General features: G+C 53.9%; 1 protein-coding gene across 1 annotated transcript in view; it reads right to left on the bottom strand.

The window, feature by feature from the left end:
- The window catches only part of PRDM15 (PR/SET domain 15), a 66125-nt gene that overhangs the window by 40344 nt on the left and 13049 nt on the right, over positions 1–12732 (bottom strand). The window contains 5 exon segments of the mRNA XM_026499728.4: positions 2267–2519; positions 4260–4413; positions 6713–6806; positions 7327–7372; positions 10878–10981. Coding sequence (XP_026355513.2) covers positions 2267–2519; positions 4260–4413; positions 6713–6806; positions 7327–7363 — 538 coding nt within the window. The 5' untranslated portion in view covers positions 7364–7372; positions 10878–10981.

Genomic DNA, 12732 nt, shown 5'->3' on the forward strand with positions numbered 1-12732 from the left:
TCATTCAACAGGTGTAAGAAATGAGGAACCCAACTAACCAACCAGTTACCAACCAACCAGAAGTCAAGAACTTCCACTACATTTCTATGAAATACTTTTCTGCCATTTCTCCCAAAACAGAGTGAAAAACCATAAAAAGTATTTCTAAGATCTCGGAGTGCCTAAGTTGCTTATTTGCTTTCCCGATTCAAATACTCATTTAGGACATGATGACCCATCATGTCCTGTGTTCCCAGAAGGCACACACAGAGGACGAATGGCAGCCAGCTTAGTGTCCCTCAGGAAGGCAGCTGGGGGGAATAAAGGAGGCTGCTGTCCAGGTCGACACAGTCCAGACTAAGTTCATTAGAACCCCCTTCTCAAACGCAGCTCCAGATTAGAGAGCGTTCCCGGAGGTAAAAGCAAACAGAACTGCCAACTCTGGGAGGGAAGCAGCAGCCTTGCTCGGACTTTGACCTGAGAGTCGTGAGCAGGAGGACAAGGTCAGCCTCTCATAACTCACACCACCACGGGCAGTCTGGCTGGGCCCGGGGCACACGCACAGCCGCCGAGGCCGGAAGGAATCCGGAATGCAAGAAGGCCAGGTGGGGAAGATCCCGGAGGTCTTGTGTAGCACCGGTGAGCCCGGCCGTACCACACTCCAAAGTGACGCCTGGCCCAGCGGGACACGTCCGTGCCTCCCCGGGGCCGGGCCAGGTACCTGGTTTCAGCAAATCCTAAAGGGTGGGCTTGCAAGCAGCTGGGTGAAAAGCTGTGGGTCTCTCCAAATTCTTCCTTGGCCTTCACTACCAAAATAAAGAACACCCCACACAGCTCCCAGCCTTCCTCTGCAAATATCTGGAGGGTGGCAAGCCCTCCCTGGCCACCAGAGCTGAGTGCAGGCGGTCTGGCCATCTGGCTCCCCACCGACATTCCCCGAGGGCACTGTCAGCGGCTCCACCCCCCCGCCCCCAACCAGCCCATAGTGGGTGGAAGAGTGGCCCCCCCTGAAATCCACATCCGCCTACAATCTCTGGAGAGGGTCTTTGCAGACATCATTAAGAGGAAGTCGGACTGGAGTAGGGCGGACTCTAAATCCAGGGACTGGTGTGGAGAACACAGACACAGGGAAGAGAAGGCCACGTGAGGACAGGGGCAGGGATCGGGGTGAGCCATCTACAAGCCAAGGAACGCCAAGGGCTGCTGGCAACACCAGAAGCCAGGAGAGGCCTCGAGAAGGAACTGGCTAGCTCTGCCGACACGTGGTGCCGGCCTTCAGCCTCCGGGGCTGTGAGGCAGCCCATCTGCTGTTTGAGCCTGTTAAGGTCTGCTAGGTCTGGGCAGCCTCACAGACGCCTCTCCTCACATTGCCGGCACCGGGACAACGGGTGGGCTCCACAGAGGCGGTGGGGCTGTGGGGGGACAGGTCACAAAGCCGCAACCACCTGGGACAGACCAGAGCCTTACAAATACGTTAAGACCCTCTTCGCTTCACATCGTGTTCACAATAGAAAGGAAACCATTTTCTGGTCAGAATCCTACAGTGATGGGGGCTGGGGGGCGTCAGAGGAAAGAGGGTTATTTCTCCCCCTGAGCAAGTGACTGTGGTAACAACAGGTGGGGGTGCCCTGGCGGCATCAGGCAAGGATATGACCCGCTGCACTTGCAGGCCACAGACACGCGGCGGCAGCCTCACGTGTCCCAGGCTGCACCCCAGAGACTCACAGCTGGGCGGGAGGGACTGAAGCTCCACGGGCCCCCTTAACCCCATGGGGTGGCAGGACACACATTCTGGGTGCTGGATTTGGGCAAATCACACATACGACCTCCGCTAGGTCTTTCCTGGAACAGATGTGCACACATAGGCACACACGCGCACGTACACACGTGAGCACACACCCCCCAGATCTGGAGGAGGCTGCCACAAGGTGGACAGAGTCCAGGTCCGAACCCCGACTCCTCCAACTCCTGCACTGTGACTCAGGGCAGGTTCCCCAACCTCTCTGTGCTCCGTTTCCTCTGCCCCAAAACAGAGACCTCGCAGGATGGTGGGTGGGGAGGAGTTACCGCATGGAAAGCCCAGAGGGCAGAACCAGGAATCAGCCTGTTGTGCCCTAGCACCCTGATTTCCCGGCCAGCATCCGGCTTAGGGGCGAGCCCAGACCTTGAACAAGCAGGACGGCAGACCCAGGCCCATGGGTCACGAGCAGCCTCCCATTCCCCTCTCCCAGAGCACCGGCTTGCCGGCACAGCTCTCCCTCGGCCACCGGACAGCGGGGCCACCTACTGTGGGCTCCAGAGCAGGCCTGCTTCAGCATGGGCTTGTCCATCTTCTTGGCGTAGAAGGCGGCATACCACACGCGCAGCTCAGCGCCCGGGGGGATGTCCCTCGAGGTGGTGAAATACACGTCGTTGCCGTGCTGGTAGGCCGTCAGGTTCTGGTGCTCGGGCCCCACCGCCGGCCGCACCAGCATCATCCAGTTGCAGTCGTCCTCGTTGGAGGTGTCGAAGCACACGGGGTGTCCATCCTTCTGGAACACCTGAGGGTGGGCACGGCCGCCAAGGGGCCAGGAAAAGAGCTGGTTATCTACCTGTCGGCAGGTCAGCGTGTGTGTGTGTTGGGGGGGCGGGGGGGAAACCAGTCCAGACAGAGCCTCGTTGGAGGCCAGATCAGGCTCCACACAGAACCCATTTCAGGGCTCATCGGAAGACCTGAGTTCTCTGCACAGCCCGGGTGGGAACTGGGACACCCTAGGTCTACTCCTGGTCCAGGTGAGAGGCTGGACACTCAGGCTTTGATCAGTTTCCAAGTGGGTGTAATGACACCTGAGTTCTACTCCCGGTCCAGGTATCGCTGGGACACCTGAGCGCTCCCCCTGCTCCACGTGGCATCCGGATATCCGAACGCCGTGCGCAGCCCAGCTGGGAATGAGGATGCCTAGTTCTACTGGTGCTCTGGGGGGGAGGGGCACCAGGATGCCCGCGCTCTCACAACAGTGTCCACCAACTCCAGTCCATCCTGACAGGCTGCGCCCTGGCCTGTGACACCGCCCCGCTGCCTGATGGATGGCAACAGGGGAGAAACGTCGGTATTCTGAAGCTCAAAGTCACCACACGAGGAGAGGAGGGTCTGGCCCTCTTTTCTGATGCCATCCTGCTTCTTTGCTTTTCCGTCTCCCGAATATTTCCCATAGGGGCTCCCCACTGCTAAGGAGCTAGAGGCTCCCTCAAAGGATGGAGGCCCCATCTGCCCCGCGAAGGATGGCAGCCAATGGCCTTTGTGGGGCTTGGCCTCAGGCTTCTTTATTCCTTCACGTAAAACCACCTTTCTTTCCTTCATTTCTTTTGTTGGTGAACAAATCAAATACCTTTCCTTCTCCCCATTTTGCTGAAATCTGCCCTAGAAGCTCAACTTCTCCAAGAACCACCAAAAACCCGAGGCTACCCATCTCAGGCCTGCACTGGAACACGCAGATCTCTGCTGAGGGCCTCTAGGAAAAGCTCACTCTGGGTCAGTGACCAGCACCCTGGTCCTCACTGCTCACGTTACAGGCGTTTCTGGAGGTGTATGTGGCTCGGGCACGTGCTGGGGGGTGGGGACAGAACCCGAGTCCCCGGCCTTATGGAGCATCTACACGTCTTCCTTCGAGAACTCAGAGCCTTCCCAGCGACTGACATCCATTCTGTTTGCTCCATTTCACATAAGAGCTGCCTTCTTTCAGACTGATGGGCTTTTTCGAGACAATGAACTTTGCACCCATGTCTCATCGCTGCCTAAACAAAACCTCTTCCTCTTGAAAGAGCTCTGCTAAAGCCCAGTCGTTCCACTCAGGTGTGAGCGTGCCCAGGCGGACATGGCCCGAGAAGCGCGGAAGGCACGCCCGGAGGCTGCTCGCCAGCCCAGGTCGCGAGAGGAGCCAGGGCGGCCTGGGGGGGCTGCTCTTGCACGCATTCTCAATACCCTCTCATCAGGGGTTGGCAAAGGTGAAAAGTATAAAATACAAGCTTCGCTTTGATGCTTTTGTGATATAAAAACAAACTAATATAAAAGGAGAACCACTGTCGTGGAAGAAAGCAGAACTAGGACCTTTGAAGCCACCGGAGACACTGATCAGTCAGCAGAAACACGGCTCCCCTTGCACAGGGTGGGGGCGGGTCGCACCCGTCCCCAAGCCCGCACAGGCCTCAACCCGTACCTTCAGCGGAGTGCGCGGCTCCCCTCGCACGGGGTGGGGGCAGGTCGCGCCCATCCCCAAGCCCCCGCCAGCCCCGACCCGTACCTTCAGCGGAAACGCGGATTCCTTCTCCCATTTGGCCACTCTCCTCGACTCGAACGGACCAAACTGTGTTCTCTTGACGAGCTGGGTCACAGCAAACACTCCTTCGGCCCCGTCTTCCAGTCTCCTGATCTCCAGGTTGGAAGGGAGGGATGATCTAGAAATGGAACGGGAGGCCCTCAGCCCCTGAGCGTCGCTGGCGGAGGACAGCCACGTACATCGGGGAAAGATGGGTAAGATGGCCCAAAAGCTCGCTCTTGCTGAAATACCATTCCTGAGGGAGAGAAAGAGCTTCCTACTGAGGACAGAGGGGTGATGGCCCAGCGGCCAGTGCACACCCAGCTCCTCAACGGCCTGAGCCACGGGAGACAGGCCTCAACACCCTAGCACAACTCACCCAGAGCACATGGGGAGGGAGGGGCATTTACTAAAGGATGTGTTTGACATCCTCACCCAGGAGCGGGCTGCGATAGGCCAGCAGAGGTGAACGGGACCGAACTCTCACCCCCAGAGCCGCAGGGCCAGAGAGAGGGGGCGCTCCACGATGAGGCACTCTGTACAAAGTACCTAAGAAAGGGAAAAGGGCCACGGCATTCCCAGGAGCAGAAAAGGGTTTCCAGAGAGGCTGAACGGGCCAGTTCCGTAGAGGTTGCTTTTACCTAAATGATGAGAGTGTTGAGGATGGGCCACTGAAAGAGGAAGGTTCGTGGGCTGGGACCCCAGCACAAGCCAAGGCTCAGGCAAGCCCGACCCATGTCCATGAGTGTGTGGGGCACCAGGGAGCCTGGAGCGTGGCCCCCACCCAGGGCCGAGCAGAAGGCTGGGCTAAGGAGGAGGAACCCAATCACAGAGGGCTCCAGCCTCGGGACTAAGAGCTGCTACCATAGTTTCGTGGGCAACAGGCAACCAGTGAAGGTTTTGGGGGACAGCGGACGAGATTTCCGCTTCAAGCAAAAATAGTAATCTGTTTTGAGAAGATAAGTCACAGTGAGAAAAAGTTACTAAATAAATACGCTAGAAAAAGCAGTTAGGAAGCTTGTAGAAACACCAAGATAATAATAGCGCCTCCATGTGGCAGGTACTGTGTATAACATAATACTGATCACAACTCCACACGGGGTCGGCTACTCTCTCCGTTCGCCGAAGAGGCAGCGCAGGGATGGAAAACAGAACGCCTTGTCTCAGTTCAAATGGCTGCCACGTGGCTGACCCGGGCCGTGGACAGACCGTCCCTCAGAGCCCTGGCTCCAGCCCCCCAGGTGTACAGAATGGGAATGGCAGAGCCACTGAGCCTCCTCATGAGATCTGGTGTTTCTCCAGGAGCTGAGACGGCTTCGCCTGTCCACCTGCCCTCCCTGCCCCGGGTCCCACGCAGCCCACAGGGGACATCCGTCAGACGGCAGGCCCAGATTCGGTCTACGGGCAAAACCGAAGGAGCAGACCTGCAGCCTCGGCCCATCGGCTCTACCACGGCTGCCATGCTGGCCCCTAGGGACCCTGAACTAGAACGAGACTAGTTCTGGTCTCGAAACATGTCCTGGCTGATCCCGGTGGCAGGCTGCTCCGTCCACCGTGGGCCGGAAACCACGGATGCCACGCCCTCTGCAACCTGAGGACTGTCATGCTCAAAGTCCTGCCTTCTGTTTTTGCAGTTTCCTCCTGTGATATCGTGATTCATAAGAAATACGCATTTGGTCATTCAATGACCAAATACATCGCTCAGACGTAAGTGCTTCATCCCCGGTTCCCACAAATACTTCAGAGACATAACGAAGGTGACTTTTAGACCCCACCCCAGGGTGGGTGCTGGTGCCGAGAGACCAGCCACAGGAGTAGAGGGTTGGAACTTCCAGTCCCGCCCCCCCCCCCCCCCCCCCCCCCCCCCCCCCCCCGCCCCGACCTCTTGGGCGGGGAGAGGGGCTGGAGGTTGGGTCAGCCAATGCAATGACTCAGTCAGTCATGCCTACATAACAAAGGCTCCATAAAACTCAAAAGGACTGGGTGGGGAGCTTCAAGTTTGGAGAACTTTGGAGCTCTGTGCAGGCAGAGGGCAGGGAAGCTCCTCGCCCCTTCCTGGGACCTCACCCTTCACGTCTCTTCATCTGGCTGTTCATCCATATCATTTATCACATCCTTCAATAAACTGGTTAAAGTAAGTGTTTCCCAGAGTTCTGAGACAGCCTGGGGCCTGTGTCTGGCGTCTGGAGTTGGGGGTGCGGGGCGGTCTTGTAGGCCTGGGCCCTGAACCTGTGGGTTCCGACGCTGTGCCTGGGCAGATGGGGTCAGAGCTGAATCCTGCTGGTGTCTGAGGATTGCCAGGTCATGTGTGGGGAACGCCCACGTTGCAATTGGGTCCAGGGACCCTAAAAGACCTCCCCTTTCTGCAGATGTAGATTTCACATCCAGACAACCCTGTTTGACAGGAAGGACTAAAACCAGCTCAAGTAGCTACTCACCGTGCCCTGCTTAACACAAAGGAGTCTTTGACCATGACCACAGGGCCCAGCTCAGGACATTCGGAGTCATGGTACTGGCTGCAGTCCTCACACCCTGCAACAGACATGAGAGTGTCAGAGGGGACAGAGTGTTGGGAGGCCCCCCCCCCACAGTGCTCCCCACAAATACGAAAACAGTGCAAACACAGGATGGGGCCCCCAAGGGAAAGACCTCCCTCTGCAGCACACTTCGAAGTATGCAGTCACTCTACAGTCTACACAGAGAACAAGATCTCCCCAAGGAGGGAGAATAAATGAAAACTCCCCTATTTAACCTGTTTACCATAAATCTAACCTATCATAAATCTCCTTTAAACCCCTGGCTTACTTTTCCGAAAGCAGTGCCAGCCCCTGCAAAGTGCCCTTTGCCCAATGTTCTGAGAAAGACGATCCTTTGAAAACCACGCCCCTGCAGCGCATTTCTCATGCAATAAACATGTTTCTTATGGCAAGCAGAGCCATTTCAACTTAAAAAGTAGCTTTTCTGTCAGATAAAAACAAAAGGCGGATGCAGCTTTGCTGGGACAGTAAGCGGGGTGCCGCCCGTGCTCGAGGCCAGGCCAGGGGCTACTTACAAATGAACATGATCTCCTCGCTCCCGTCTTCAGCCATTTCTGACACCTGTCAGGAAACAAGGGCCTGGTGTTCATGATGAGCTTTCTGCCAAAGCAATATTCATTTACTTATTTTTAAAAGAATGGGATTTCCTTTTTTTTAACATTTTATTTATTTGAGAGAGAGAGTGAGAGAGAGAGTGAGAGAGAGATCATGAGCAGGGGGGAGGGCTAGAGGGAGAAGCAGACTCCCCGCTGAGCAGGGAGCCTGATACGGGACTCGATCCCAGGACCGTGGGATTGTGACCTGAGCCGAAGGCAGATGCTTCACCGACTGAGCCACCAGGAGCCCCTGCCAAAGCAATTTTTAAAGACAAGTCCTGTTAAAGTTAAAGTAAAGGTTCCTTGAGCTCATGTGGGGACCTTCCATGGGGTCTTAAAGGCACCAAGCCCTGGGGTCCCCTTTTTTATGATGAGGCTGGGGGCTTTGAGCTGTTTTCTCACCTAAAATAATGTTTTTTATTAAAAGCAATTGATTCGAATGTCCTCCAGATTAGAAAGTCTTTATGAACTCAGACTTTCATCTTTTTTTATTAGCCATCGGTTTCCATTTGTAAAACAAATATGTCACCATTTTTAAAAGCCCGTTTCACACGGTCACCTCTGGTTCTCTTTCCTCCATCACTGGACTGTGAACTCCTCAAGGGCACTCGTGTCTAGTACGACCTCTGTTTTCCTTCAGTCGCTGCCCTAGGCCTGACACCCAGTGCACACCCATGTCTCCTGGGGACCCGAGGAGTGCACGCCGTTGTGGAGGGGAGGGTTCCTGCTCCCCACATAAAACTCTATCAGATCAGTCACTTGTTTTGATCCTGTGAGGTTAGACCTCCCACTTGTTTGAGGGATGGTCTGGACATGCTAATTCTGGGGCCTATAACATGGAAATAAAGATGCTTACCTGATTGACAGAGCTGTACTCTGAAAACTAGAAAACGCTGATGAAAGAAAGTGAAGAGGACACAAAGAAATGGAAGGACATCCCGTGCTCATGGACTGGAAGAACACGTAGTGTTAAAGCGTCCATACTCCCCAAAGCAATCTACACATTCAGTGCAATCCCTATCAAAGTACCTGCAGCATTTTTCACAGCACTAGAACAAACAATCCTAACATTTGTATGGAACCACAAAACCCCCCAAATAGCCAAAGCAATCTTGAAAAAGAAAAACAAAACTGGAGGTACCTCAATCCCAGATTGCAAGATACACTACAAAGCTGTAGAAATCAGAACAGTACGGTACCGGCACAAAAACAGACAAACAGATCAGCGGAACAGGATAAAGAACCCAGAAATAAATCCATGATTATATAGTCAATTAATCTTCAACAAGGGCGGCAAGAATATGCAATAGGAAAAAGACAGATAGTGTTGGGAAAACTGGTCAGCTGCATGCAAAAGGAAGAAACTGGACCACTTTCTTACACCAAACACCAAAATAAACCCAAAATCGATTAAAGGCCTAAATGGGGGACCTGAAACCATAAAAATCCTGGAAGAGAACACAAGCAGTCACTTCTCTGACATTAGCCGTAGCAACATTTTTCCAGATATGTCTCCTAAAGCAAAGGACTAATAGCAAAAATGAACTATTGGGACTACATCAAAATGAAAAGCTTCTGCACAGGGAAAGAATCCATCAGCAAAACAAAAAGGCAACCTATGGAATGGGAGAAGATATTTGCAAATGATCTATCCAATAAAGGGTTAGTATCCAAAACAACTGATACAACTCAATTTCTAAAAACCCAAATAATCCAATTAAAAAATGGGCAGAAGACATGAACAGACATTTGTCTAAAGAGGACACCCAGAGGCTAACAGACACCTGTGGAGCTGTTCTGTATCACTCATCATTCTCCAGGAAATCACCTCCCACCTGTCAGAACCGCTAAAATCAACAACACGAGAAACAACAGGTGTTGGCGAGAATGCAGAGAAAGGGGAGCCCTCGTGCACTGCTGGTGGGAATGCAAGCTGGTGCAGCCACTCTGGAGAACGGTATGGAGGGTCCTCAAAAAGTTAAAGATAGAATTACCATATGATCCAGTAATTCCACTACTGGGTGTTTACTCAAAGAATACGAACACACTAATTCAAAGGAATACATGCACTCCAATGTTTGTAGCGATGTTATCTACAACAGCCAAGACACGGAGCAGCCCGAGCGTCCATCAGCTGATAAATGGATAAAGAAGAGGTGATATATTATACACACGTGCACGTGCACGCACACACGCACACACGCGCACGCACACACACACACACGCACACACACGCACACGCACACACGCACACGCACAGGAATATCACTCAGCCACGAAAAGAAGGAAATCTTGCCATTCGCAACAACATGGATGGGTCTAAAGAGTATAACGCTAAGTGAAATAAGTCAGAGAAAAACAAATACCACATGATTTCATTCACATGTGGAATTTAAGAAACAAAACAAAGGAACAAAGAAAAAAGGAAACAGGCCAAAACACAGATTCCTCATTACAGAGAACACACTGATGGCCACCAGAGGGGACGTGCGTAGGGGGATGGGTGAGATGGGTGATGGGGAGTCCACTTATCCTATGAGCACCGGGTGATGTATGGAAGTGCTGAGTCACTGCATCACACACCTGGAACTGACATAACCCTGTATGTCAACCATACTGGAATTAAAATAATTTTTTTAACGCTCACCTCATGTGGTTTTGGGGGGGGCATAAAGTACAATACACCCAGCATGCACTAAAAATAATAATTCCTCTTCTCCCCCACTTCCTCCGTCCCCAGTGAAGCCAAGCCCGCACAACCTTCGTGCATCTCAGCTCTTGTCGGAGCCCCTCTGTACTGCTACGTTCTTTTTTGGGCAAAGGATACAGGTTGGCTCCTCCTGCATGCTGACTTCACATGGCCTCTGTCCCACCTCTACCCCAGCGGCAGCTTGAAGAACGAAAAGCAGATGATGCAAAGTCCAAATGAAAACTCAGATCCCCGAACACATGTTCACATGAGCAGAGGGGAGAGAGTTCCAAACCTCACTGGGGAAGAGGTGGTTTAGCGACAAGGAGACAAGGCAGAGAGATGGGATTTCCAAGCTGCCTTCAAAGTACCAAGGACCGGGGCGCCTGCGTGGCATAATCAGTTAAGTGTCTGACTCCTGATTTCAGCTCAGGTCATGATCTCAGGGTCCTGGGATAGAGCCCCATGTCGGGCGTGGAGTCCGCTAAGTTTCTCTCTCCTCTCTCTCTCCCTCTGCCCTCCCCCTGACCCCTCTAAAAAAAAAAAAAAGGGCCAAGGATCAATAACTAGGGTGTTTATTTTTGCAAACACAGCCCAGTATTTTCCTGGAATCCCCATTTAAGTTGAAAAATGTCCCATTGTGGCCCTAGTAGCTTTAACGTAGGGTTTCCTGGTGGATGGTACCACGGGGGTGGTCAGAGGCCAGAATGGGGACAGCATGTGGTCACTGAGCAGGAGGTGAAGAGGGACAAAGAGGCAGAAGAAACAAACACATGGACACCTGCTTTAGCGAGTTGCTGGAGCGCTCTGAGGAGCCTGAGAACCTGTCTGCCTGTGAGCCCGAATCCTTCCACCTGCCGGCACCAGCTCCCAACGGAGGAAGTCCTGAAAAGACAAGAGCAGGCTCTTTTCAATATTCATTCATTCATTCATTCATTCATTCATTCATTCATTCTAGAGGTGGGGAAGGGGCAGAGGGAGAGAGAGAATCTCAAGCAGACTCCCCGCGGAACAGGGAGCCCAACGCGTGGCTCGATCCCAGGACCCTGAGATCATGACCTGAGCTGAAGTCAGGACGTGGACTCTTCACCAACTGAGCCATCCGGGCACCCCAGAACAGGCTCTTCAGAAGCTGCTCAATGCTGCAGGCTCGTGGCAGGCAGAACACGGGGTCCCTACAGAACCTGTCAGAACCGCAGGGTGCAGACAAGGGCAGTTGCCTCGGGCATTCCTCGCATTAGCCTGGCTAGACCCACCGAGCCCTGGGGGGGCTGCCTCTGTTCTGCACCCTCAAGGGAGGAGAAGCTGACCGTCTCCTGCCCCTTGAGTGTCCCCAAAGAAGCGGCTCCTCCAAGCCCACAGCTGGGGCAGGAAACCCGTCCGACTCGGTGTGAGGCTGGGCCACAGGAAGAAAATGGTAGTGGGCAGGGAACAACGGGGGGTTTCAGCCTTTTACTGCTAGCGTCGTCAGTACATTGCGTCCCGGGAAAGAACATCCCTTACTAGTAGCATCTGATCCCCGAGACACAGCCCTAAAATGGTTCTTAAAAGCCAAGCAAACAGATCGCAGCCACCCCTGGACAGCAAGTGAGGCCTGAAGTGAGGGGGCAGCTTGAAGTCTGCCGTCGTCGCAGAGTCCCTGTAGCGCTGATGGCCCCTCTGCACGGGCACGTCCAGTCCCCAGACATTCGTGGCACGTAAGAAATCCCAGGATGATGGACTATCAGCAGTGTTTTAGGGAAAATAACCCAAAAAGACCACAAGCATAAGATTTGGCCATTTTAACTCCCCATCCTGTGAAAAGTGACCTCATGCTAGTGGTTCTCCAAGGGTGGTCCCTGGACGAGCACCTGGGAATTTCTCTGGAATGCGAATTCTCGGGCCCCTCCCCAGACCTGCTGAAGCAGACTCTCTGGGTCCTTGCACCCACAAACCCCCAGGTTACTCTGCAGCACCCCACGTCTGAGCGCCGCCCATCTACCAGAAATGAGGACCAGACCCTTCTTGGCTTCCCTGCCAATCTGGGCCTTCCTGTGCCTCCCACATCTAAGAACACGGTTTCCAAGACCCAGGCTCATCCCGCCCCAGGGGCAACGGTCCCACAGACCCTACCTGCAGCCTCCACCACATCCCCTAACCACACCCACCTTCTCCCCCCTGGAAGGGCCTCCAGAAGGCTCTTCCTGCTCCACCCGGGCCGGCCACCCCATTTCCCACACCGCAGAGGGGGCTGCTTCTAGAACTGGAACCTAATCATACTACCTGCCAGCCGGAAAGCCGATGGCTTCCCACTGTCCCCAGGACAAAACCCAAGCCCACCAGCCTCCTCTGCCCACCTCCCCTCACTGACCCTCTCGGGCCACGATGGCCTCTTTTAGTTCCCAGAAGCACCCAGCGCCTTCCTGCCTCTGGGCCTCCCACATGCTGTTCCCTGTGCCTGGAACCTCCCCCTGCTCTGGGGCTAACAGTTACTCATTCTTCACATCTTAGCTTAATTGGCACATCTTTGGGGAGGGGTTTCCTGGTCCACCTGTTCAAATTAAGGCCTTGTAACACTTTCTAAAAGCACCCTGCAATTTTCCTTCACTGCACTTCTGACCACTGTAATCACTTCTGTGTGTTATTTATCTAGTGAC

This window comes from Ursus arctos, unplaced genomic scaffold, assembly GCF_023065955.2.
Source record: "Ursus arctos isolate Adak ecotype North America unplaced genomic scaffold, UrsArc2.0 scaffold_4, whole genome shotgun sequence".
Classification (NCBI taxonomy): Eukaryota; Metazoa; Chordata; class Mammalia; order Carnivora; family Ursidae; genus Ursus; species Ursus arctos.